The sequence below is a fragment of the Ursus arctos genome, unplaced genomic scaffold (assembly GCF_023065955.2).
Source record: "Ursus arctos isolate Adak ecotype North America unplaced genomic scaffold, UrsArc2.0 scaffold_13, whole genome shotgun sequence".
Taxonomy (NCBI): Eukaryota; Metazoa; Chordata; class Mammalia; order Carnivora; family Ursidae; genus Ursus; species Ursus arctos.
Window position 1 is genome coordinate 7,626,699 of NW_026622797.1, and position 26,513 is coordinate 7,653,211.

Consider the following 26,513-nt stretch of genomic DNA (forward strand, 5'->3'; position numbering starts at 1 on the left):
TATGTTTAAATCAAGTCCCAGAAAGAGAGGAAAAAGATAATTGAGGGGCGCCTGGGTAGCGCAGTCGTTAAAGCGTCTGCCTTCGGCTCAGGGTGTGATCCCGGCGTGCCGGGATCGAGTCCCACATCAGGCTCCTCCGCTATGAGCCTGCTTCTTCCTCTCTCACTCCCCCTGCTGTGTTCCCTCTCTCGCTGGCTGTCTCTCTGTCACATAAATAAATAAAATCTTAAAAAAAAAAAAAAAGATAATTGAAACAGAAGAAAATACTCGAAGCAATGATGGCTGAAATTTTTCTCAATATGAAGAAAATTATAAACTTGCAGCTTCAAGAAGCTCAATGAACCCTAAGTAGAATTTTAAAATTTTATCAAATTTTATCAAATATTTAAGGAGAGATAATACTGATCCTTTATAATCTCTTAGAGAAAAAAGAGGAAGAGGGAGCATTTCTGAACTCCGTTTGTAAGGCCCAAAAAATGGAGATACAAAAAGTAGACAAGAATATTGCAAGAAACTGCAGAATGTTGTCTGTTGTGAACATAGACAAAAAGACTTAGCAAAAGTTAGTAAGTTGAATGCAGGGTTGGTTTAGCATTTACCAACACTCAACGTGATATCACATGTTAACAGAATAAAAGTGATAAATCATATGATTGTATCAATAGATACAGAAAAACATTAGACAAAATTTAACACTCATGCACGATTTTAAAAAGTCTTAGCAAACTAGGGCTGGAAGGGAATCTCCTCAGTCTGATGAAGGCCATCGGTAAAAATCTTCCAGCGAATACTTTAACGAGGAAAGAGTAATCCTTTCTCTATACGATCGGGAACAAGAAAAAGAAAGAAAGAGCCTAAAGTTTAGAAAGGAATCAGTACATCTGTCTTTATTCACAGAAAACTAGATTAATAAATACAGAATCCTAAGGGCAAATAAGTGAATTTTGCAAAATCGAAAGATACAAAAGCATATACAGTGTCAATATACAAAAATCTGTTGTATTTCTATACACCAGAAAGAACCAGTTGGGAAAGAGAAATTTTAAAACAATAGCACTGACAGTGGTATCAAAACGAAAATATTTAATGACAAATTTAACAAAGGGTGTACAAGAACTATGTGCTACATACTACACAGTGTTGAGAGAAATTTAAAAGATCTAAATACAGGTACTCTGCTTATGGATTTAAAGAGTCAATATGAATTCTTACCAAATTGGATTTTGAATTCAACCTATGTTCAAGCAAAACTCCTGCAGCTTGTTTTTCCTTTTTTTCTTTTTTTGGAAAAAGTGACAAAATCTATATGCAAAGGACCTAGAATCAGCACAGCGATCTGTACAAATCTAGACGATCTGGAGAACAAGAGCAGAGTTGGAGGACTTACCAGCCTGGTTAAAGACTTACTATAAAAGTACGCTGATCAAAAGAGAGTGGTACTGGCAGAAAGAGACACAAATAGAGAAAAGAACATTCCAGACATAGATACAGGCATCTACCCTAAGAAACCTGCGGTTCTATCCCTGAATATTTACCTAGGGGAAATGAGAACATGAGTCCACAAAGGATCTGCCAGACTGTTGATAGCTACTTTAGTCCTGATAGCCCCAACTGGAGACTGCTTCAGTCTCCATCAATAAGAAAATGAACCAATCATTGGAGGTATATTCATACAATGGAATGCTGTTCAGCAGTAAAAGGGAACAAGCTGCCGATACTCTCAAATAGCACAGATGAAACCCCAAAGTCACACGGAGGAAAGAAGCCAGGCCCAGAAGAGTATGCACTCTATGAGTCCATTTATATGAGGTTCTAGAAGAAGCAAGTCTAGTTTCTGGTGAGAGAAATCAATAGTATTTGCCCCCAGAGGGGCGGCAGAGATTGAGTGGTGATCCCGGGGAGCTTTCTTGGAGGAGGGGAATGGAAATGTCCTGTATCAGGGTAGGAGTGTGGGTTATACAGGTGTATGTAGTAATCAGAACTCCCCAAACTACCTGTGAGGTCTCCGCATTTCACACTATGTCAGAATACCTTAACTCTAAAAAAAAAAAAAAAAAAAAAAAGAGCTGGACCCATATCTTTCTTTTCCTTTTAACTTTTTATGTGTTTTTTAAAAATTTTTTTATTTAAGTTCAATGAATTAACATATAATGTATTATTGGTTTCAGAGGTAGAGGTCAGTGATTCATCAGTCTTATATAACACCCAGTGCTCATTCCATCCCGTGCCCTCCTTATGCCCATCACCCAGTTACCCCATCCCCCCACCTCCCCTCCAGCAACCCCCAGTGTGTTTCCTGTGATTAAGAGTCTCTTACGGTTTGTCTCCCTCTCGGATTCCAGTAGATAGACCTTTTGACATATCCAGTTGCTTGGAGACCTGCTGAAGGGCTTTCTCGAATTGTGGGTCAGGCTCCGAGACAGCCGCCTGCCCACAGACATAGTGCTGGGTTCCCACAATACATAGTATGCCTCAGATGTTCTCAGAAGCCACAGGTCGTGGGTCTAAACTGTGAAGAGGACTGCAAGGCTGAGAAGTCCGAAAGACGGGGGCAGCTTTTAGGGGAGTCCTAGGGACTGAATTGCTCAGTGTCCCCAGGCTCCTCACCTGCTGTGCCTTTTCCCCAATTGTTTCTGACTCTCCCGTAAGTCCTCAGACCCCTCATGCACCCACACACCTCCTGTCACTCCTCCTTTAGTGTCATCTGCATCCCTCCATCCGACATGGCTGCAGTGGAGGGGGGTGTAGAGTGAGGGGAGGCTGGGGTCCCCGTGTCGCCTCTCCCCCCCCGCCCCTCTGCCCCTGCATTTCCCCAGGAGGCTTCCTTTAGAAACACATCTGGCCTGGGAGCTTGTTTTCCAGGCAAGCTTCCATAAGTCTCTCAAAGCCCAAACCCACTTGGCCTACCAGGTGGGATAGTTACAGTATTTTCATGCTAAGTGCGTAGCATTTTAACAACATTGTGGGTCAGTGGGTGGAGGGGACTGACCTGAGAGTGTTCAAAATGTCGCTCCTCCTCGGGGAAATAAGTTCTAGTTCCAGCTTACACAGCTCTATGTATTTATACAGAGATAGAGAGAGATAGTTGCATGAGCAATGGGAAAAAATCTAAAATGTGCACTTTAAATTCAATATTCGTTATCCCCGGGGGAATGTACGTCCCATTCCCAGGGAAAGGAAGACATTTGGGTACTTTCATTTACACATTTTTATATTATCTCAGTTTTTATATGGAGCACATATTACTTTTGATTTTTTAAATAAAAATTAGAATCTATGTTTTAAATGTACCCAGTCGTTGAGAAGCTGACAGCCATTTGTGCTTGTCACGTGATAATAATAATTGGTACCTGTGGTATCTTTAATGGAAATATTTCAAAGTCACTTACTAACATCTGTTATAACAAAATGCTGAGGGTGCGGGAGCGCTCCAGAAGATTCTCCACCTCTCCTGACCTGTGTTGTGGAATTTACAGCGGCTTGACCATGAACTACTGCCGAAATCCAGATGGTGACATAAGTCCTTGGTGTTACACCACTGACCCGTCTGTCCGCTGGGAGTTCTGTAACTTGAAAAAATGCTTAGACACAGAAGAGAGTGGCACCAACTCCCCGACTGTGCCCCAAGTTCCGAGTGGAGAGGAGCCTTCTGAAGCAGGTGGGAAGTCTGCGAGCAGACCGCTATGCACGTGGGCGTCAGGGTGACGAGGGGGACCACCTACGGAGACAGGGCACTTTATCGCTACGGGGAGCTGAGCACCAGCCGAGGGTCGGCCACGTGGGGGCAAGCCTCAGGGTGCCATCGGGGGAGCCAGAGCTGCTGTGGCTGGTGCCACGTGGCCGGGCTGTGCTTGTAGGACGGGAAAACTAATTGGTTCTGAGCGATGGATAAAGCTTGAGCCTGCGTGGATTGAGAGGTTGATCAGGGCGGCGCTGGCCGGTTGGGCAAACCCTTGTCCCCTCCATGGAGAAATAGAAATGCTGGATATGGTTTCGAATAGACTGAATTAGGAGTGCTAGCAGGACAATCAGGGGAGCTCTCCAGCACAAGCCTGGAAGGGTGGCTGCATGGCTTGCAGGGTCACTGGGGCTCAACACAGGGCTGTGGGTGTCATCTGAGGTGGGAGGCAAGACCTGGTTACACCCTTCTGTGCTTCCCCGGCCCTTGGAGTGCAGCTGCTTCTGGGCTTGTCTCCTGCCCCCTTAGCCCCCTCCCCCACCCTAGCCCCGGCATGAAAACTCAGGGTCCATGACTTGTCTGGCCACTTTCAGGTAATTCAAAGTCCTCCAGAGGGTAATGATTAAAACCAGAACTTGCTTTGAAGTTGAGAGCCCTCTGCACCCTGAGGTGGGCTTGGCCCCTCCGCAGTGCCGGACAACCTCACCTACTGTTCCTTTGAACCGGTGGGGCACATCTCTCTTTCCTCTCTCGGTGAGACTGTGGGCTCTGTGCCCAGGAGGGTCTCCCTCCTAGATAAGACTGCCTTGATTCTCCCATGTGCCTGCTGCCCATTCGGTGTGTGGGTAACTCCCTTACCCCAGGCCTGGCCAACTTCGGGGTTGTAGGCCGCCCAGCACAGCCCCCGTGCTTGACAGAGAAGCTAGCTGGCCCAGCTTTTGCATTTTGGATTCCCTGAGGGGTCTTGTGGAAGTCCCCTTTCTCTAGGTTGGGGCAAGGGATGGGCTTGCAGAAGGGGCCCAAGTTGTCTCTTTATGAACCCCTTCACCCCAAAGGGTGGGAACTCACAGCACAGCTCTCGCCAAAATGCTATCTTTTGTAAGAGTCCTTTAAAATTCGCATTCTTTTTTCTCTACCCTTGTTGAGAATGTGGTGTCCGGGGCTCATGTGACAGATCCCAGTGGCATCTGTTGGATGTGACCCCACTGGGTGCCCTGTCTTACCACTCGGCTTGTTAGAAAATTGACTATCTCGTGTCCTGGCCAAAATTTCCATGCTAACATCTTGGCTTGTGATTATTTCCCAGGCAGTAGCGCTTCCAGTAGCTTGTTAAACTAGGCAGTGTTTGCTGGAATTGTCAGCATTCCAGTGCTCTAAGGATGGGACCGCAGAAACTGTCACTCGAGAGTCCTAGCGCTGCCGCCCGTGTTCCCTAGCATCCTGGGTCTGTCGGGCACACGTAACCACGCGTTTCCTCTTCTTTCACAGACTGCATGTTTGGGAATGGCAAAGGGTACCGGGGCAAGAAGGCAGCCACTGTTTTGGGCATCCCGTGCCAGGAGTGGACTGCCCAGGAGCCCCACAAACACAGCATTTTCACTCCAGAGACAAATCCACGGGCAGGTCTGGAAAAAAACGTGAGCCACTTTGATTTGAACCCCATTTTGCCTCTTGCTGACCAGTCTTTGCCAACAGAACTGGCCCTGTGTCATGGCAAGGCAGCCAGACTGGTCCTTGGTGGCGGCAGAGGGGAAGATGAGAGGTCTCAGGAACCAAGCCTCCGTGTCACTGGCTACAGCATGGCCACTACGGTTTGCGCGGGCAAGCAGACCTCCGTGTCTGTGACCTCTGTCCACAGGCTCCTCGTTTGGTTTGCGTTTGGGACATTTCCTGCTTACTTTTAGTACTCTGTGCTGTTTCTAGTTTCTAGTGTTTGTCTTCTACGTTCTGGTGGTCAGGGATGAACTTCATGACCTTTTAGTCAAATTTTTCTAGAAAAAAAATGTGGATGTGCCATGAGGACTCCACATAGTAGAGTTTCCTCTAGTCTCACACACTCTGTGGGATGGTTTACGTTGAGGGTACGTGTAGGAAAGGAAAGGGGAGACATTGCCTTCCTATGGCTTGACCCATGGAACGGGCACAGTTCTTGGGAAGAATTTCTGAACCAAGAGCACACAGGTGTCATTGGGTAGCAGATGGCTGAGGTGAACCAGGGACAAGACGAGTCAGCCATGTCCATGGCCCTCTCTTGCTCTCTCAGAGGTCCCCTGACACGGGCTGCTGAAGGGGAGGCCCCTTTATGTCGTCTCTACCTCAGGACTCCTCAGGTCCCCTCCTTCCAGGGGAGTCACTCACAGTTTCTTTAAAGAAGCTAAGTCAAAAGTTTTATAACATCCTAAAGAATAACTTTGCCCCCATCTTCTAAGGACAGCAGTTACATGTCTGTCAGAACACCTTCTCTGTCCCACTCTGCCTGGTCCCCTCTGTCCCAACTGTCTTTTTTTTTTTTTTTTTTTAGTACTGCCGTAACCCTGACGGCGACGTCAATGGTCCTTGGTGCTACACGATGAATCCGAGAAAGCTCTTCGACTACTGCGATATCCCTCAGTGTGGTAAGCTGCTTTCCTTTCTGTAAGGAAATGGCCTCTCAGATCAATGCAGCACCACCTCCCGGATACGGATTTGCTCAGCTTGAAGCTGAGCGCCGCAGTGGGCTGCCCACTCTTCATCGTGGGCCTCTTGACTCTGTCCTCCCCGTGGCCCCGTTTGTTAGGGCGTCCCCCTTCCCTGCCACCTTAACTAGAGTAAATACACAATCGTCCAGAAGAGCAAACAGGTGATCCCAACAGCCTCAGGACGCTCTCACCGAACACACCGCGTCCCGCGTGGGACGCCTGAGAGTCCCGCCCCTGGATAGGAAGCTCGCTCGTCCAGCAGCTGAGAAGTAAAAAAATATACAAACACCATGAAACAGCCAAACATATAATAAACATTGTAAACCTATAGATTGTCATCCTGAGAACTCAACGAGAAGGAATGTCGATTTTTAGTAAGCCCCAAATCTCCTTTATCCTAAGATTACTATTCATGACCTATACCTTAGCCACGTGCCTTAGAGAAAACATGTCTGGGGTCTTTCCTCATTTCCCTGAGATTTTCTAGGGAGCAGGAAGCTTGGATCAGGGAAAGAGGAAAAGTCTGGAATAACAAATCCATGGGTAGGTCTGGAGAACAATATAAGCCACTTCGATTTGGGCCCTATTTTACTTTCTGCTGACTTGTCTTTGCAAACAGAATTTGTCTTGGTTACAGAAAACCAGGCCGGACTTCTCCTTTGCATGGCTTGATCGCTCGTGCTTGTGTTGCCATGTGGAGGGGCTGGAGCTGGGAGGGAGAAACTCCAGCTGCAAAGGCAGTGAAGACAAGCATGCAGAGGTGGTTGGGGAGGAGTTTGGGGTACGGGGTAGAGCACGGGAGCCACTCTGCTGCGGTTTGCTCCTGGGCCACCCCTGGGTAGAGCAGCGGGGAGGAAAGAGAGGCCAGCATGACGGGCAACATTCGTCCTGGCTCCTTGTCTGGATTTAGGGTGAGTTTACAGCTGAATCCTTCTTGAGTGGCTGTTTTCTCTGTTCTATGGAAGCTCTCTTGGTGGCCCCTTCATCTGAAAGGCCCTGAATGGGGTTAGTGCCTCTCCTTCAGCTGGTCACTCCCGATCCTCAGCTCTGGTCCTTCTGGAACACTTGCTGCCTCCTCCGGCCCAGTTCTCCATGTTGCACAGGCTGCCTACTTGACAGGATTGACTTTGAGTTGTCCTAGCAGCCTGACATTCCTGCCGTGGGCGCCGCAGCTGGGATGATTCTCCTCGATTCCCGTGGAGAAGTACGGTGACTTCCCAGGCGCAGCCCTTGGCCACCACCAGGTGCTCTAGCCTTCTAGAGGCTGGCGCTGTTTGGGCATTAGTGGGTGGTACCAAAGGTGGGGCACGACCCCTGTCGTCTAGGTCGATAGAGTGTATGGGCAAGGGAATGCCAGTCAACCCCTGGGCATAGGGTTAGTCTTGGAAGTCCTGTCCAGAAGCTGGCTGAGAGACGTTAGGACAAGTAGTTCTGCTCCATACAATCACAAACACGCACATGTGCACATATATGCACACACGGAGCTTCACATTAAAAAAATACCCATAGTGCCTTTCAACGGGGCTGACAAGTAACGATTTTCATTAAACTTTATGTGACTCAGAGGGCGATGAGGATGAAGATGGGAACCTCGATCGACCACATCAGGTCAGAGTGACAGTTGGTGTCAGTCAGGGTCCTCTCAGCAAAGCTCTCGCTCTACCACCTAATACCAGTCTACTTAACCCACCTCCCCCACCAAATAATACAGAAGTCTTCAGACTTTCCTGAAAGGAGAAGGTTCTGTGTTGTCTGCTGTCACTTTCGAAACTTAGAAAAAAATATCCAAAGGTGCTTATGATCTCGCTCTTTAGTTTGGGCTTTGAGGTGCCAGAAGCTCAGTGCTTTGGCCGTGACCCACTGACTTCTCTTGCGTCGTGTGACACAATTGCTTGCCCTTCTTGAAATGTGACTCTTGTTTCCACTTCGTGCCACAGCATCCGGTTCATTCGATTGCGGGAAGCCCCAGGTGGAGCCAAAGAAATGTCCTGGAAGGGTGGTCGGTGGGTGCGTGGCCAACCCACATTCCTGGCCCTGGCAAATCAGTCTTAGAACAAGGTAACGGTATTTCCAGAAACAATTAGTTGCATTCTTCTGTGTAAGCCCCGCAAAACCTTTCTGTGTTCACACTCAATCCACACATCTCGGGAATCCTTACCTGCCTTTATAGTCTTCTTAGAAGGAAAGACAGCTACAAAAATTTTAAAAATTATATTTTTCTAGGTTCTCTACTTTGACAATAGCCCAAATTGGAATATTTTCCTTGATCTGGGCGGCTGTTGTCGAAATCTACGATATAGCGATTTACACCATGTTCCCGTATTGCTGGAAAAGTATTGAAGATGCCTGGAGGGTTTTATAGATGTCCATTGCAGGATAAAGGGAATGGGGTCTTTTTAGAAATGTGGGATGTTGGGAGGGGCATGGACAAAATTATATCTAGAGTCTTCCACCGTTCAAGTTTTTTTTTTTTTACACTTTCGTGAATCACTAAATTTAATCAGAAGGTGCTCACCCATTCACAAGCACATCCCCTCCGTGTAGGATAGTTCAGGATCACCATGATTTAAGAGGGACCGGTTCCAATTCTATGGAACCCAGAAAGTTCGGGTGATTGTTTCAGGGACGTGAGCTTCTCATAGGTCCGGTTTCCCTGGGCGTCTCATACAAAGCCCACGTGTGAAACAGGCTAATCTGCTTTTCGTGTTGCTTCGTCATCTCGTTTCCACACCAGGGCCCCTGTGCACACTCAGTTCCCGTGCACAGTTGCCTGCCTTCCCCACGCGTGTGAGATGCCATCGATAAACTTGATTTCAGTGTATTTCATTCTTTTGTTGAGTTGGCTTTTCCTTTCTTTGCCTTCTCATTTACTAACTCCTTGCTCTGCAGACCTTCACCTTTCACATACTTCAAATTCTTTCTTTCCCACACTGTGCTGGTCTCTGTCTCCTGACTGAGGTGACCGTGCCTGCTGTCGTTAGGATGGGCTTCGTTCGGAGCGGCTCACGCCAAGAGGGTTAAATGAGCAGACTCCCAGTATTCACAGCTGTTTAGGGTCCCATTTGGCTCCCTGAAGAATGACTTGTAAGCCTTGCAGAGATCTTGTCATAAAGAAAGACAAGAGGCCTCAAGGGGGTGATCTTTGACTGGTCACTTCTGTTGGAGTCTGAGGCCAACAAGTCCAAACCATGAATGTGGGCTTCCTGTTGCCGCTGGTGGCTTTGCTCTCCTGTGGACAGGCTGTGCCTGAGCCTTCCCCCACCATCTAAAGTGTGGTGAGGATGAGACCTTTTGGAAAATCTGCTACCGAAGCCCAGCTCAGAGTTCTGGCTGTCCTGATGATGGGCTGGTAGCCTTTTCCTTTGGGAACATCATTATCAAAATCAAGTGAACTCTTCTTTCCGGCTTTCTGTAGAACATATCGTCAGGTTTGAACTAAAATTTGGCATGTTTTTCTTCTAGATTTGGACAACACTTCTGTGGAGGGACTTTAGTATCCCCAGAGTGGGTGCTGACGGCTGCCCACTGCCTGGAGAGGTATGTCTGGGGGACAATGGATATGAGGACTTGAGTTAAAGGCTCCCTCCCTTCCTCCCCCTCTCCTTTCTCTCTCACCTCCCTTCCCTTCCCTTCCCTTCCCTTCCCTTCCCTTCCCTCCCCTCCCCTCCCCTCCCCTCCCCTCCCCTCCCCTCCCCTTCCCTTCCCTTCCCTTCCCTTCTCTTCCCTTCCCTTCCCTTCTTTTCCCTTCCTTTCCTTCCTTCCCTCCATGGCAGTGACACTAGAGACCCGGGAGCAGATGTGAAGGCTGAGGCAGAATTGCCAGGGCCATTGGATGAGGAAGGAGGGGAACATTTCTAGAGAGAAACAAAGAAGGAAGACCCAGTTCAGGTGGGTTTGTAGGCCTGGGTCAGTGGCAGGAAGACCTGCTCATTGTGACAGGCATTGGTTCTCCTAAGAGGGGTGCCTGCTCTTGTACTGACTTCACTATTGATTTCGTTCCCCTCTGTGGTTAGGCCAAAAGCAGCCCCAAGAGCAGTCCTTCGTGGCCAGATTTAGATAAACAGTGAACTTTGTTTCTTGCCACTCAGAGGTCACTGACCGTGGGTAGCCAAGTAGGGACAAGATGCCATGTTTATGACTCAGAAAGGCATGTGATGAGGGGCTGGCACATTATTTTGCTCCTAATGTCACCATCTTTCCTAGATCCCCAAGGCCTGCAGCATATAAGGTCATCCTGGGGGCACACCGAGAACTGAACTTTGAATCAGATGTTCAGGAGATAGAAGCGTCCAAGCTGTTCTTGGAGCCCACACGTGCAGACATCGCCTTGATAAAGCTGAAGAGGTACCAGCTCACCCGTGGGCTTTACCCCGAGATCGGTGGCACTCGTTTATGCCTGGGTTTCATGAGCGAGACAGGGCTGTAGGGGAGAAGCGGGGTGGGGGGCACCGTCTAGGACATGGGGCGCACAAGGGCTCTGGGAAACTGAAAAAATCTGGGCTCTGCCCCATTCTGTCACACTCTGGCTGTGCTCTTGAAAAAAGGCATCAGGATTCATTTTCTTTGTGTGGAGAAAGGATCAGCCGAAGCATGAAGTACGTGGTTACTCCCGAAACTCTCACTTCACGTTCGCCAGGAGGCAGATACACACTCAGAATCAGAGAATTCTGCAGTTCCTCCAGGTTGACAGTTCCCCTCTCAAGACGATAATATGTTTGGGGGAAAAGCAAATGAAATGATGTATTTCAGAGCACTTAAAAAGCTATACTATAAACACACACGCACACATGCACACACGCAATTCATAAATGAAAATTCTTTCTATCCTTGTTTTTATTTTCCCTGTTGCAATAGAATTTTATGAAGTCTGACAAAATGATAAATTTGCTTATGTTACTTAAAGTTAGTGATATTTGGAAACAGGTCCCAATAGAGAAAGCTAAATGAACAGCTATTTTGAGAACAGGCACATTTGGGCGAGTCAGCAAGGCGCAGAGAACACAGGTGCCATGTCTGGTGGCTTCCAGATGGCAGTGGGACGACGCCGACAGTGGTGAGGACGGGCTAGGCCAGCACAAGGGGAAAGGTTGTTTTCTGCTTTGTGTTGTGTCAGCAAAGCAAGGAAACGCCAGCTCAGAGGGTCCCGGGGCTCTGGGCAGGTGGCACCTTGTCGTGAGCGACCAGTGGATGGACGGCAGATGTACCCTGGTGGGGCGGGCACATGTGACTTTGGATGGTTTTCTTTCAGCCCTGCCGTCCTCACCTCAAAGGTGATCCCAGCTTGTCTGCCATCCCCCAACTACGTGGTTGCTGACCGGACATTATGCTACATCACTGGCTGGGGAGATACCCAAGGTGAGATAAATCCTGTGACTCACACAGGAACTGGTTTAGACCTCTAGTCTTCGTGAGAACCTGTCCATTTGTGCAGATTTCTACCAGGGAGTGATGTCCACCTTTCCTGACTTTGGCTGGGTTCCTGCCTAGGTGTCCATAATCAGTCGTTAAGGGACATGGGTGAGGGATGGGGTAGTGTTGCTCTGAGTCCCTTGGCCCATAAATTCAACGTTAATATTGCAGCCCCAGGTAAGTAGGGTTTTGAAGCCAGCCTACAAATTGAGGCTGTTTGATTATTTTCCATGTGATTCCATGTGAGGTTAGCCTCCATGTGAAGTTAGCCATACTGAGCTCCCAAACACTGAAACAACCACCAAAATTACAGCGAAGCTTGGCTCCCAAATACCCACATGCCTCTTGTATGTGTGGAGAGGCTGGTGGTGGTGGGACGGACTGACAGCTCGGGGAAAGGAAGAGAGGTCTCGATCCTGGAATGGTATTTGGTATTGGTGGGGTGTGCGTGAGATGGGAAACATTTATGCAGGGTCCTGTATCAGCACCCCCGTACTACATTTTGGGGACCCCGTCTTCTCTTTGCAGTAGGCCCTGAGAGTAAGTAATTACACCCATCAGAGTCGGGCCCTGAAACATTGTGAGAATGAATGTCTTTGATCTCTGCCTTGCTTTCTGAGAGGTGTTGCTGAGGGCACAGGAGGGGGGTCAGGAACCCTGCAAAGTAAAACTGGCCCTGCCACTCGCTGGCAAACCAGACAAGTTACCTTACCTCCTTGTGCCATTTGGCCTGGAGAAGCCTCATCTATAAAACCTGGGTTTTCAAACTGTGATTTGCACATTATTCTTTTGCATTTGCTTTCATTTCAAAACAGGTTTTGTGGTTTTTAAAGTGACTGGTCTAAATCACTTCGGATTTGTCTTCCTTCTTTCTGCACTTTTCCTACATTTGTAAAACCTCACCTTCTGAATTTTGCACATTCCCCTGTTTTCTGTACTTTGGGATCTGTGAGCATCGAGAAGTAAAGGGAACCGTCACAAATGACGCTGTCACCATGGATATGACAGGCTGTTCCAGCGTTTTGCATGTAAAAATATTTAAACACACCAACCCTCTATGACTTCGGTATATTTGTTCCCATTTTGCAAATGAGGGATCGAGGCTCCGAGATGAGCAGGGCAATGTCCTGGGAAGTGCACGCACACAGCCCGTGTGTAGCTGGACCTTGCACCCGGCAGCCTGACCCCTCAAAGCCCGTCTGCTGCTGCTTGTTCCACCCACCACCCACACTTTCCTAACTACCGCCCTGTGCTAGGCTCCGCCGTCCTCCCTGGCCTCACGCTCGTGGCCACGGGGAGAAGACCATTCTCTGTATGTTCACTGAATCAGGAGGAGTCCCCAAAACAAGTCACACCTGTTTACTGATTTTCTGATGTCAGTAATCACATCAGACTAGTGTTCTTAGCTTCTCGGTGTGAGGTCAAATCTCACCTGTTCTCCCCTTTGGTCTCCAGGCTTTCCCTGACTTTATTATTTCAAAGCAAGGTAAGCATCCAGGCCCAGGGGCTCATTCAGGTTAGCTCATTCACGGGGTGCTCTCAGAGCTCCTGCTTCCTCCTCCCCACAGGCCCTGACATCAGGGCTTCATCCCGAGGTCACCTTCAGCCTCCGGGCCCTCCGAGGTGCCATCCCGACTGTGGCCACAAGATGACAGCACTTCTGCACAGACCACACCAATTTCACAGCAGCTCTTGGTGGACTTTGTCACCAGCAGCATCAGGATGGATCTTGCTCAGAAAGCAGATGCAAGAGCAAGACACTTGGATACATTAATTCTCAGCAAAAGAGTCTGAGAAGGCTGGTCCCTCCACACATCTACTCTAGTAATGCACCCCCTACCCAGTGCTTCCTCGGCCCGTTCTCCACAGCGGCTCTGCCCAGCCAGGGCTGGGACAAGCCTCTCCTTCCCAAAAGGTGGTCCTTTTACGTGCTCCTGTCAACTCTGGATCCAGTGCCAGGTTTTCCGAACTCAAGAAAGTTATCCAAATGTGTTCAAAGTCTTCAGAGAAGAACTAGTCCCTCATCTCTTCGCTGTTCCATGCTAGCAAAGATTTTTTTTTTTCGGCACACATTAAGGCAGGCTTGCAAAATTGGAAAACTGGATTATTTGTGAAAACACGGAAACATGCCAGGGGTGTCTGTCTGGGAAAGCGGCATTTCCTCTGGCTATTTTGCAAGTGCTCCATTTTGATTTGCCAAAGTGGAAAAAAAAAAAAAAGAAGTAGTTTTTCACAAAAGAAGAAATACCACGAGTAAAATAAGCCCACGGGAGAATGTTTACTCTTCCTAATTGGAAAAGAAATGCAAATTAGGAAATGAACTAGGACAATTTCCACCTATTTTATTAGCAGGTATTTAAAAAATATTACTCAGAAGTGTGGGGTGAAGTGGCCTTTTATCCTAGTGAAATTTTACACTGTCATGCCCTTTTAGGAAATAATTTGGCAATGTTAACTGGGAGCCATAAACATGTCTATATAATTTCTGGGAACTCAGAACTAAGAAAATATTAGGGAATATAAATAAAATGTGTGAACAAAGATGTGGAAAGTTGGAAGCTACTGTAGGAGCCCAGCTGTGGGGGAGTGAAGAATTGGGGCAATGACGTCACAGACCCAAGTTCAAGTCCCCGCTCCTCCACGGATGTGCTGGGTGATCTTGGGCAAACTGCACGGCCCCCACCCCCCAGCCTGGGCTACCTTCTCTGTGCGACAGAAATGACAGAAGTGCCTGTTTCGTGGGACTACTGCAAGGGTTAAATGAGATATAGCACCTCACGGGGTTGTGCCTGAAAAGGTTGATTCCAGTACATGACAGCTATTCTTTATTTTTATATTGTGGTCAAGTATATATATAAGGTAAAATTTACTATTTTAGTTGTTTCGAAGAGTACGTAGCATTCAGTATAGTCACAGAGCTGTGCAACCCCCCACCCCTATTTGCAGAACACTTCCTGACCTTAAAAGGAAACCCCCACCCCTACGGCAGTCCCTCCCCCATTAACATGCTAATTATGAAGACTGCGGCATTCTAAGAAAGCCCTTATTATATAAGGTTGTGTGAAAACAATAGTGCAACATAAATAGTAAAAAAAAAAAAAAGCATCTAAAAGAGACTGAGTGAATAGACGTTTTAGTAACGGATTTGTCAGTCTCTTTACATATTGAAAAACATATTTTTAAAAGATTTTATTTATTTATTTCACAGAGCAAGAGAGCACAAGCAGGGGGAGCTGCAGAGGGAGAGGGAGAAGCAGGCTTCCTGCTGAGCAGGGAGCCCATGTGGGGCTTGATCCCAGAACCCCAGGATCATGACCTGAGCTGAAGGCAGACGTTTCACTGACTGAGCCAGCCAGGCGTCCCCGAAAAATATTTCTTTATAGTTAAAAAAGAAAAATAACAACATGTTCCCCCAAACACTGTCAAGAAACCCAGATTACTGAATCCAGGTCTTGGGAACATGAAATCTTCTATAATACCTATACCTTCAAGGGTTAACATGAAATGCATTCCAGTAGTATCAGGAACTGACTTCTTGCTTTATCCAGCCTCACGACAAACAAGAGATCGTCACTGCTGCTCTGTCCTTCTGGAAGGTTCCTTGTGGGCATGTTTTGGATCCGGTATAACCGTTTCTTCGATCTTTTTAAACACAGGCACCTTTGGCGTGGGTCTGCTCAAGGAAGCCCAGCTGCCTGTGATCGAGAACAAAGTCTGCAACCGCTATGAGTATCTGAACGGGAGAGTCAAGTCAACGGAGCTCTGCGCTGGGAATTTGGCGGGAGGCACCGACAGTTGTCAGGTAAGAACAAAATCAATCTTCTGCTGTCCTGTCTTGGCCTTTTAGATATTTCAGCCCCCAAATGGCAAATTCCGGAAGGCTTTGTCAGCTGCAGGCCACCATCCAGATGCTACCCAGCACCATTGTAGGTCTATCACTGCATTCGGACTGAGATCACCGAGCGGACTTCCTTGGGCCTTGAGTTCCAGACCGGTAGTGAGGGAGGCGTTCAGTACCATCACTGCCCCAGCCCACGCATCGTCCGGGGAGCGTGCTGTTGGGTGGGACTCTTGGGCAGGGACAGTGGGAGACAAAGACCAACTGCACCCCCTTTGCAATTGTTTTTGGGGTTTCTTCTGCCTGCGAGAAGCCCCAAGGCAGGAAGGGATGAGTACAGTATTCACGGGAGTTTTTCCCCAGGAACACTGGATGGTGTGGTTTTGAGAAATATACTTTGTTAAATACTGAAGCACAGCAGATTCTCAGATAATCTAGTAATAAGTTCCTTTCTACTTGGAAGAGAATGCTCAAATACTGGGGAAACTTACGTTCGGATAATAGAAGGATGACATCCCATAATAAAAGGATGGGGGTTTAATCCTCACGTGTTTTTTTCCCCCTCTCTCTGGATAGGGTGACAGTGGAGGGCCTCTGGTTTGCTTCGAGAAGGACAAGTACATTTTACAAGGAGTCACTTCGTGGGGTCTTGGCTGCGCCCGCCCCAATAAGCCCGGTGTCTATGTCCGTGTGTCAACGTTTGTCACTTGGATTGAAGGGATAATGAGAAATAATTAAGTGGATGGGAGACGGAGTGATTCCTCAACACATCTAGGGGCTGGAACACGGGTCGGGAAGTCAGCGTGCTCAGGAATAACTGACGGTAATCAAACTAGGGCACTGTACTTTATACTATCCGCTGCCAATACCTCCGCGTGTTTAGTATTACCATGCATTAATGTTCCCCGTCCGTGCACTGTTGCATTCTGTAATAATAAAGTAACACGTCTGTAACATTTGTTGAAAATGAACTCTGTCCTTCCTTTGATTTAATTTTTTTGAACTTCATTGTTTTCATGTTCTTCGTTTATCCTGCCGATGTTAAATAGTGTAACTCTCACAGGCTTAGGTGATTTCTCTCTTTCTCAGAAGGCATAGTTGCAAAAAAGGACCATGAAGCCTCTAAGGTCATACAGAAGGGAGCAGAGAAGTCCCAGTAGGTCACCCATATATTTATCTTGTGTGCAAAAGATGGCTAGACATACATCTTTTAAGGTCTTTATTTCTGGCACTGAGACGAATGTTTTCGAAGCTGCAGCATGTATGGGAGTCATGAGAACACATTCTATTCTTGGGAATGAAATCTGTTACTGACAACTTGACGTTAGCCCGACACAGGGAGGGGACACTGGGCAGAGAGCTGTACACGGTGAAGGGAACGGGCATCGCAAGTGTAATACAAGACCAGTAGAGACGCTGAATGCTATTCTGGGTCACATCTGAATCTAGGAATGGTACCAAGAGCCCCTGAAGGAACAACGAACATATATTGAAGGTGGACCGCTTAATTTCCATTGCTAATTGGCTGCCCAGATAGGAAATATACACTGTCATGTGGGAATAGAGTTTTCCGGTGACACGTGTTCAAGAGGAAGAGAGAGAACAGACACAGATGTTACTTGACAATTTAAAATACTTTATTGTTACCAGAACCAAAATATCAGCTCGAAATACAATTCCAAGGTGAGCGTACCAAGGAGGAACAGTCATCTTACAGCGAAGAGAAATGCCAAGAGAGCAAAAACGCAAGTGTGCATGAATATAGGTGACTGCAGCATTTAGTCCCCAAGGAGCAGTGCTTAGTTCATTGAAGAATCTAACATTCATATTCAATTCTGTTGTGCTTTAAGGATTAAAAAGCTTACAGTTGGCACAAACATTGCACGTATTGTCGTGTTCGCGTAGAATTTTCTTCTTCGTTGGCAAGATTTCCCCTAGGTGTCCATTTTGTCTGTCCACACAAAATAGTTCATTAAAAAATTCTGCATAAGATATATAGTGAATCTGAAAATACAACGAATATAACAGATAAGGCAGAACAAACAGAAAAGACTGCATATTTGCCTTTAAGCTCCACATTTCAAAAGTCTCAGTTACAAAAAGAAAGATCAAATCCCTTATTAGTGTCTACGACATCACTTATAAAGCTTCTGCTAATTCTTCAACACGTGGATATAATTGACCTTCCTTTTAAATGAAAATGCAAGCTTCTTCCCAAGACAAGTTAAAAGGGTCAAGATTGAAAAGGGTCACGATTGAACAGTCCCATGTTTTTCACTCTTGACCTTGGGCAGCATCCTAGAACTGAACTCACAAATACAAGATAAATATCCCTTTAAGATCAAAATGGAGACCCAGGAGATCATAATTCATGGATTTCGTTCAATAAAGAACCGAGTGTGTGGCTTTCGGTGTTCACTAAAGTAGGACCCAAACTATCCCGAGTCATCGCAGGCCCAAAACCGATGGACGAAATAATAGAGCCAAATCCTCCAACCGAACAGCGGATTTGTTCCTAATGATAGACTCAGGCCTGAACATGCCAGAAAGCCCAGATGCTGCAGCGGCTTGCCGAGCTCAAAACGAGCAGAGAAAGGAAAGGCTCAGTGTCGTGTGGCCCAAGGTCCTTCGATTCAGCCCCTTCATGGACAGGATCTCCAGATCTTCATCGTCCCCACAGTCTTCAGAGCACGCAGGTCAGAGCTTCAGTTCCTTGCTCAAGTCTGATGAACCCATTTCTGCCTCCAGTTCCCCGCTCCCCACTTGGCACATCCTGCCTCCGTGATGGAGACCGCGGTCGTGAGAATTTGGGGAAGGCTCCTCTTGTCCCTATATCACTGAATGGGTCGGAGATACGGCTCCAACTTCAGAAAAAAACTCGGGGGGAGCTGTCCACACAACAGGCTCTTTGCTAAACCAGCCGCATACCGTGTTCCCAGAAACGTCAATAGTGCTCTAAATCCTAATTCATCCCGCATTATATAAAAATACTCCGGATAGTCTGGATGTCTTGGTTCAGTCTGACAAGCACTTGGAGGCATACAGCATGACGTAGCTGCAATGGGCACGCGTGTGTCTGCGAGGCACGTCGGTTCCGTGGGAGGGGTCAACCTAGAGAGCGCCTTCCTTTCGTCTTTGGCAGGGGGCCTCAAAGGTGAGAGCTGGAAACTTGAGTTTTCTTTTTCCTGCCGCATTTATAGGAATACGGACTAATAGAACAAGGAGAAAAGAGAAAGTCCTCATGAAATATACAACCAGTTCCAGCAGTTTTCTTGCTACTACTCAGCATTATAGCTGGTTTTCATCAGACACACTCATGCATAACTTCTCATAAAAAACCCAATTCAAAGGTAATGAAAATGACTGTCTCCCAGGGCTTTCGTGTGTGTGTTTTTACCTGTTTCCCCAGGCGGGGTTAAGTAGCATTGTAGCGTGTAAGTTCTTTATGGGACAGGTCGGGATGCCACCCACCCTGACGTGGCCTCCAAACTCGGATACAAACCAAGCAATTGTCTAGGAAGACACAGCTAGCAAAACGTTCCTCTCTTCTGGATGAGGCAGGGCCTTACAACGGTAGAACGCTCAAGAGGATTTCACACAGTTTTAACACCTTTTATAAATGTCTTAATTTCGATCAGCAAAATGGCAAGATCTTAAAGAGAATCTTCCATCTCACTCTGAATTTCAGGTAGCATTGTTCTAGGGTGAAAAACAGGTAGAGCTTTGGGTGAGAAATAAGCCATTACTCATCCCTTGCTGTCCAAACAAGCGTAAGAATCTGTTTGGACAACTTCATGGGGCAAATGTCCCCCTGCCCTCTGACTGGCCAGTCCTGTTATAAGTCAGCTGCTGAGATATGAGCCAATGGTTTTATTTTAAATACACTGATAAGTTTTTCTTAGGAAAGTTCTGGGATGATTAATTAATCACACTTTTCAAACAGCATCAAGAAACACGACAATAAAATCCAATGAAATCAGTGTATAGGTTTTAAAGGTTTGGTAAAAGGCTCACGAGACACTTAGCAATGGTTGCCTTCTTCTGGGGAGCCGGATGACACCTCACTGAAGAGAAAACTCAAGTAGTAAGAAAAGCACACAAACAACCAAGTCACGTGTGCCCGCTGGGAAGCATCGGCCACCCCCAGCGTGGAGAAGTTGTGAACCTTTCCCAGCACAGACGTCCTAGCACTTGAAAGAGTGAGGATAAGAACTGCAATTGACCAAAATCGCTTTGAGTATTAAATAAAATGACATATGTGAAACCACCGTCAGGCACTTAAAAAATGCCAGCTGCTCCTCTGTTCCCCGTCTACGAGTGAAGAGTGCCATGAGGTTACTCACATTTTAGTCTTCTTCTAAATATTTTCGATGCAAATTTTTTTAAAGTTCAGGGATTCACGTCCTTAATTTCTAGGTCTTTATTTAGACAACTGGTTTTATTTTCAAAATTGGCTGTTAACATTGGTTTTTGAATTATGCAAATAATACAAGGCCATGGGTTGTAATTAGAAAATAAATCAAATAGTACACAAGTCTACAGAGTGTAAAAGTGATGTCTTCTTCCCAATTCATTTCTGTCTCCAGAGGGTCACTACTACAGTATTAGATCTTTTGCTACACATTCTCATATTCATATCCTCTCTTCCTCCTTTTATTATGAAACATTTTAAGCAGAGGGAATTAGAAAGAATTTGTGTTGTGTGAATTTCTGTTGATATAATTCTGCATGTTTATGTATTGGTTGGATATTAACTTTCCTTCACACGAGTTAGATGCTCTTCTCTCTCTCCTCTCTCTTTCTCTCTCATAATCTCTCTCTCTCCTTACCCATCTTCTATCTGTCTTTTATCCACCCATCCACCCACCCGTCCAACTCACCCATTTGTCTATGCATCATCTCTCTCTTTCCATCCTCTATCTTCCCATCTGGCTACAGAGAGGGGTTGCTATTGTTTTGATTTTTAATAAATACTATCACACACTGTTCAGCAACTTTTCACTTTGTGATCAGTCCTGAAGATCTTACCATGTCATTCCACACAGATATATCCCAATTCTTTTCATTTCTAGATAGTAATCCACACCATCAACACAATAGCATTTCCATAATCAGTTTCCTACTGATGCACATGTCAGCTAGTTCTACTTTCCTTCAGATTTCCTTTCCTTTAGATTGTTTCTGAGTTTTAACACCTTATTTAGAAATGTTTTCCTCTTCATAACCACGTTTAAAAATAATATACATTCTTTTATAGTTTTGCTCTTTTTTATATTAACCTTCTTTTTTTTTCAAAGATTTTTTATTTATTTACTTGAGAGAGAGAGCAAGAACCAGAGAGACAGCATGAGCAGAGGGGAGGGCAGAGGCAGAAGCAGACTCCCCACTAAGCAGGGAGCCTGATGCGGGGCTCCCTCCCAGGACCCCAGGATCACAACCTGAGCTAAAGGCGGATGCTTAACTGACTGAGCCCCCCAGGCGCCCCTTATATTAACCTTCTAAATCAACTTCAAATTTTCTGCCTAGGATGTGAGATGGGAATTAATATTATTCCCCCCCCCATGAGTGTTCAAATTATTTCCCCCCATGAGTGTTCAATTTTTCCCACGGTATTTCTTCCTCCGTAGTTTGAAACGCTGCTTTTATTTAAGATGCACTAAACTTCATACAATACCTGCCAAGTTTTTCTACATCGTCCACTGTTTCTGGCAAGGCAATACCCTTGGTTTCGGGCAAAAGCATCACGAGCCCACCGCAGACCGATGCGAGGATACCTACGGAACAGGGAAGGGCAGAAGGGCATCAGGAAGGCACAGCCAGCCCCTGTCGCCCCTCCAGGCTCACCCCGGAGCAGCTGTGCTCACTCACCTTTACCAGCCCTCTCGTGACCCTAATCAGTTCTCTGCTTTTCCTCTGCCATGATTTGAAATGTTCCCTGCCTTCCTCAGACGCTATGCAGCCCCACAATCCCAGTACTCTTGCACACATCCATTCAATTATTTAATGGGTGCCTAAGAGCCGAGCCCTCAGAGAAAACCTCACCTCCCCATTCTAGGGAAAATGGCAGCCACCAGACAGGAATCCCCTCGGTTTCCTTTTACTGACCAAGAGCTTTCCTGCATGCTCTCCATCCCTTTCCCTATTGGGTCATGTCACATGGTTGGCCCTGTCCCCACTGCAGCCCAATGACCATCTCTTGGAGTCTTTCTGGGCTCCTCACCCTCTCACTCTAGTGCCCGTAACTGGTTGGTGGAAACACTGAACCAGTCGCAAGCCTCTCATCGGTAGGGACCCTTCTCTCCACCCCACGTGCTCCTCCAGTTACCATCCCCGCCTTTTCTGTTCTTTAGAACTGAAATTCTGGAGACACCATCCTCCCCTATTCTGTCCACTTGCGCTGGTGAATGTGTGCCAACCAGCTCTCTAGAAAATAAACCCCGATTTATAGCTTTTGCCGATTTTCACGGTGTGAGGACTCTCGCGTGGGCATTTCACGCTAGTGCCACGACACGGCCGCACGAGGCGTCGGGAAGGATACACTAGATCACGATAACCTGGAGAACCCCGTAACAGTGAGATGTAAATGGGTTTTGAGTATTTATTACCTCTGTTTTTAATCTATTTGATAAATGTGTTTTAATAATGGCTATGTCAACAACTGGGCTCAAACATTCCTGAAAACGTGGCAAGTGGCCTTGGCTGGTGGGTGCCCGCCAGCTCCAGCACCCGCACTCACCACCGCCAGTCGGGCCTCACCTCCACCTGCTCTCTCGGTTCAGCCCAGTGAGCTCCTGCCCTGCTCCTGCCAGCTCCAGACCCACTGGCTCTGCTTCCCTCCTTTTCCCAGCCCAGAGCCCGGCCCTCCCACCCCCCTCTGGCTCTAGCAAGCCCCTCAGGCATCCCTCTCACCAATTTTACTTTAATGTATTTCTCAAATCTCTCCACGCCCAACACTCCCTGTGTCATCACCTTAACCCCAGCTGCCATGAGCCCTTCCCTGATGAAACTGGCTCACCGCCAGCACTGTCCCCTCCAACCTACTTGCAGATCGGCCATCAGAGTGAGACTTCTAAAATGCAAACCTAACACTGTCAATCCCAACTTGGAGCCCTTAGCTTCCACTGCTGTTTGGATAAACAGCAAACTGCAGGGCAGGGAAGACCCGTCATGATCTGGCCCATGCCTGCCTCCCAGCTTCACCTCCCTCCCGGCCCCAGCGCACACACTGTCTCTGTCCTCTCACTGGCCTCCCCACTGCCTGGAGCCCCAGCCATACTCCCTATATGGGTAATTTCTACTCATCTCAGATCTCAACTATACATTCTTTCTTCCTCCTTGACTCAGGCAGGCCGGCTGTCCCTGTGCTGCGCTCCCCCGGTGCCTTCTGCTTTCAGTATTGATCACACTGCAATGTGACCGATGGTTTGGAAGCGTGGCTGTCTCCCCAGGCAGGCTCTGCAGGAAGGTTCAGCTCTCCCGGCACACCTGGAGGCCAGGCCGAGACCTGGAACCACTGGGCTCCCGGACTACTTGCTCTTGGTTGAACAACAGCGCTCTGTTTGCTTTTCCATGCTGGCTACAGAGCCAACACCCAGCTTTTTTTATCAGACCCCACGAAATAATTTGAAATAACCTTTTACTGAATTCGGTGATGTCAAGTGGGTAGACACTTCACCATCCCTAGCAAGCTGGCGCTGTTAGGAATTTTGCATTACTCAGGATGTAAGTCCTCATGGACTCAATATTTGCATTATAATTTAACTGCGGGGCAACACGTGAAAAGCGTTCTCTACCAGGAGTAAGGACGCAGAGGTGGAGGAAAGGTAGGTGAGAAAGGGGTCCACCTGTGTCCCTCCTTGCTGAGGAGGGTAGAGGTGGGTATGAGAGCCAGGCAGAAATGTTGGAACAGCACTGGAGAAGCACTGGACTGAATTATCCTAAGCCCCCTGCCCCTAAGCTATGGTTCTATCCCCTCACGCGGCCGGTGTATCTTGGAGCAGGAAGGAGGGTATGAGCCTGCGGGCCAGCACAGAGGTTACTGAGTACACGGGCAAGGGGTTCTGTGGCCTCTGTTCCGTCTGCACACGATACTCCTCATCAAAGCAAGTGAAGATATGATCTCAGTAGATACAGAACATTTGAAAATATAATTCATTTTTAGGCTTATTTTGAAACAAACTGAAGGTCCAAATGAAAGGTCCCCTGAAAATTATTGGCTCTGCTCCCCAATATCATAAGACTTTTATAGTACTGGAATTCAACTCAGAATCTAAACAAAGAAAGCTAAATTGAACGTGATTCATCATGACCCTTTAATATAAAACAAATTAAAAGCACTTAGGGTTTCACATTTCATTGCAATCAGATGGGCCACCCAAACTCAAGCAGTTGTCATTAAAAAATTAAACGATCTCATTAACAGCAAACCGAATAATCACTATTGAGTTCTATTAATACAAAGTATAAAGATGAAAGCACTTAGGAATAACGTATAAAATGATTTCTTACCAAAGATGATAAGAGGTAGTTCTAGCCAAATGGCCGCAAGCCGGAAGAGCAGAAACGGGGCGATGATTCCCCCAAAATCACATAAACCTGAGCAAAGAGAAACTCCAAAGTTTCTGTAGAGTAAAAAATTGTTTTAAATAAAGAACATTTAACTACATTCGAGATAAGTAAAATATTCAGCTTAATAGGTAATGAAGAACTTCTAGTAATATTTCCCATGTCTATAGTTTTTACCTCTGAAAACTATTTATTACTCCTATATTCTAAGCAAATCATTTCCATTCTGCCCCATTTCGCATCTGGGCAAAGGCTGCGTCACAGCGAGGACAGGGAGGTGGAGACCCTCCTGCCGGTGGCTCACCCCCAGCCCGCTCTGCAGGGCTGATGGGGCGCCTGGGCTCCTTCCCCCCACAGGAAGGCGCGCACGGACACTCCCCCAGGAAGGGAGGCCAGTGCAGCCCATGCACACTGCTTCACTCTGTCCCTCCTTGATCAGCTGCTCACAGCTGCAAGACGTGGTGTGTGCTCCGGACAGAGGCTGTAGCCTTTAAACGGGGGGATATTGATGAAGACAGTTTGAGCCACACCTGAGCAAGTACGCTGACCAGATTATCCAATCCCACAAAACCACAGCAGTGTATAAAGATACTGATACGAGAAATAATTCTACCAAAAAATGTGGAAGGTAGCAATGCAGAAAGCAGTCATAACTCAGAGCACATCTTCTTTACTGGCTGCATTCAGCCCAGGCGAATATATCACCAAGTTAAGGACACTATTTCATGGCTTTTAAGTCAAAACGTTTGGCTTCAGAATTACTTAGGAGAAACCACGACATATAGGTTGGAATTACCGTAATGTTGTTGGGTACAATTCTGAATTTACCAAATAAACAATTTCAAAGGCCATGGTTATCCCTAGTCTTCCCAGGGTGGCGACTGTGGTTCTCAACCAGGGTATTCCTGTGAACACAGAAAGTTTGGAAGGGCAGAGTTAGGGGTCTGCTTTCAATAAAATATCACAAAATAACAAAAGGCATTTGCTGAGTGTTCTCCCGGGCCCTACGCCTTTGTTAATTTTAAGCAGGAATGACAGATACCTCGTAATATCGTGGCCACATTTTAACAGCAACAACACCCCCCAGGATGATAGCTCATGTTTGGTGTGCTGGTCGCCTTTCTGAGCAGGGCTAGGGGGCGGGAATATGATTCAAGAACCATTTGTGGAGCGGCCACTAGGCTGGAAACAGTGTTCCAGGCACTGCTTTCCTGGAGGGCCTGACTGCCCTGGCTGTTTGTCTGGAATGTGCTCTTCACTTGGGCCCTTGAGAACCATTATCACAGCTGGCACCCATTTGTCCTCTCTCCGTTCCCACCCCTAGTGACAGCACACAGAATAGCTGCTCCTAGCAGACCAGAAAAAATCGACATGAAGCTGATGTTGGTTTCTGGAGGGTAGCAAAGGCTTTGAGAGCAGGACCTTTGGAAGGGGACATATATGCCTTGTGTAATCACTAGGGTGTATGCCCACAATCTTGCTACTTCCCCAAGAAATCAGCCAGACAGAGCCAGATTCTTAAGGATTAGTTTGTTCCTTCATTTAAAAATGAACCATGAGAGACTCTGAACTCCGGAAAACAAACTGAGGGTTACAGAAGGGAGGGGGATGGGAGATGGGGTAACTGGGTGATGGGTATTAGGGAGGGCACGATATGTGATGAGCATTGGGTGTTACATGCAACTAATGAATCGTTGAACGCTACATCAAAAATGTACTATATGCTAGCTAACTGAACATAAAAAAATAAATAAAAATAAAAATGAACTGTTTTAGGGCTGCATTGGTTATATGAGGAAATTCTCCTTTCCTCCACAGTAACTAGTAGAAAAAGCCAAAGGTTCTTCAATAAATATTTTCTTTCTTTCGAGTTTTAAAGGACAAAAGAATAAAGCATGTTTGCCCTACAAGGTCAGTGTTCTAAATCTCTTAAGAGTTGTGCAATTTATGTCATCCTTCCTTAGTGGACATGGGTGTGAGGACATAGGACCTCACGAACAAGCACCTATCTGTTCTCCAAAGCAAAGCTAAGGATGTTCTGACTTCCATCTTTGAAAATGAAACCTTTTATACTCATTATGTATTTATGCTCACTCAGCACTAAACTGTTCTCTTATCTCCTAGAATTACTGCCCCTTCCCGAAAAACAATTTTTCACTAGAAAAGTAGGTGTGAAAACGGAGGAGGACAGAAGAGAATCGAGCTCAGTAGATGTATGTGTATTTGCTACAGAACAGTCAACAACCACAACAAAAAACTAAAACTCACTAAATGATACAATCGCCCAGCAGGGCGAGCACAGAAAAGCAGAGTTTGCGATCCAGATCGTTGCTGGGAGGCTCTA

The 26,513-nt window shown here is 46.7% G+C and overlaps 2 protein-coding genes across 4 annotated transcripts in view; one reads left to right on the forward strand and one right to left on the reverse strand.

Moving 5' to 3' along the window:
• Window positions 1-16,571, forward strand: part of PLG (plasminogen) — a 38,773-nt gene extending 22,202 nt beyond the window's left edge. For both annotated transcript variants that reach the window (XM_026505170.4, XM_044386461.3), the window contains exons 11-19: window positions 3,477-3,658; window positions 5,168-5,316; window positions 6,201-6,294; window positions 8,295-8,415; window positions 9,820-9,894; window positions 10,561-10,701; window positions 11,606-11,712; window positions 15,423-15,568; window positions 16,181-16,571. In XM_026505170.4, coding sequence (XP_026360955.2) covers window positions 3,477-3,658; window positions 5,168-5,316; window positions 6,201-6,294; window positions 8,295-8,415; window positions 9,820-9,894; window positions 10,561-10,701; window positions 11,606-11,712; window positions 15,423-15,568; window positions 16,181-16,342 — 1,177 coding nt within the window. In that variant the 3' untranslated portion in view covers window positions 16,343-16,571. The remainder of the gene's footprint in view (window positions 1-3,476; window positions 3,659-5,167; window positions 5,317-6,200; window positions 6,295-8,294; window positions 8,416-9,819; window positions 9,895-10,560; window positions 10,702-11,605; window positions 11,713-15,422; window positions 15,569-16,180) is intronic.
• A 648-nt stretch (window positions 16,572-17,219) lies between these two features.
• Window positions 17,220-26,513, reverse strand: part of SLC22A3 (solute carrier family 22 member 3) — an 86,816-nt gene continuing 77,522 nt past the window's right edge. The window contains exons 8-11 of one of the 2 annotated variants that reach the window (XM_026505169.4): window positions 24,966-25,074; window positions 24,113-24,225; window positions 21,279-21,378; window positions 17,220-18,813 (exon numbers count right to left, since the gene is read on the reverse strand). In XM_026505169.4, the coding sequence (XP_026360954.1) occupies window positions 18,753-18,813; window positions 21,279-21,378; window positions 24,113-24,225; window positions 24,966-25,074 (383 nt within the window). In that variant the 3' untranslated portion in view covers window positions 17,220-18,752. Of the gene's footprint in view, window positions 18,814-18,872; window positions 19,304-21,278; window positions 21,379-24,112; window positions 24,226-24,965; window positions 25,075-26,513 lie in introns of those variants that run through there. The other variant, XM_057310910.1, reaches the window with a different exon arrangement.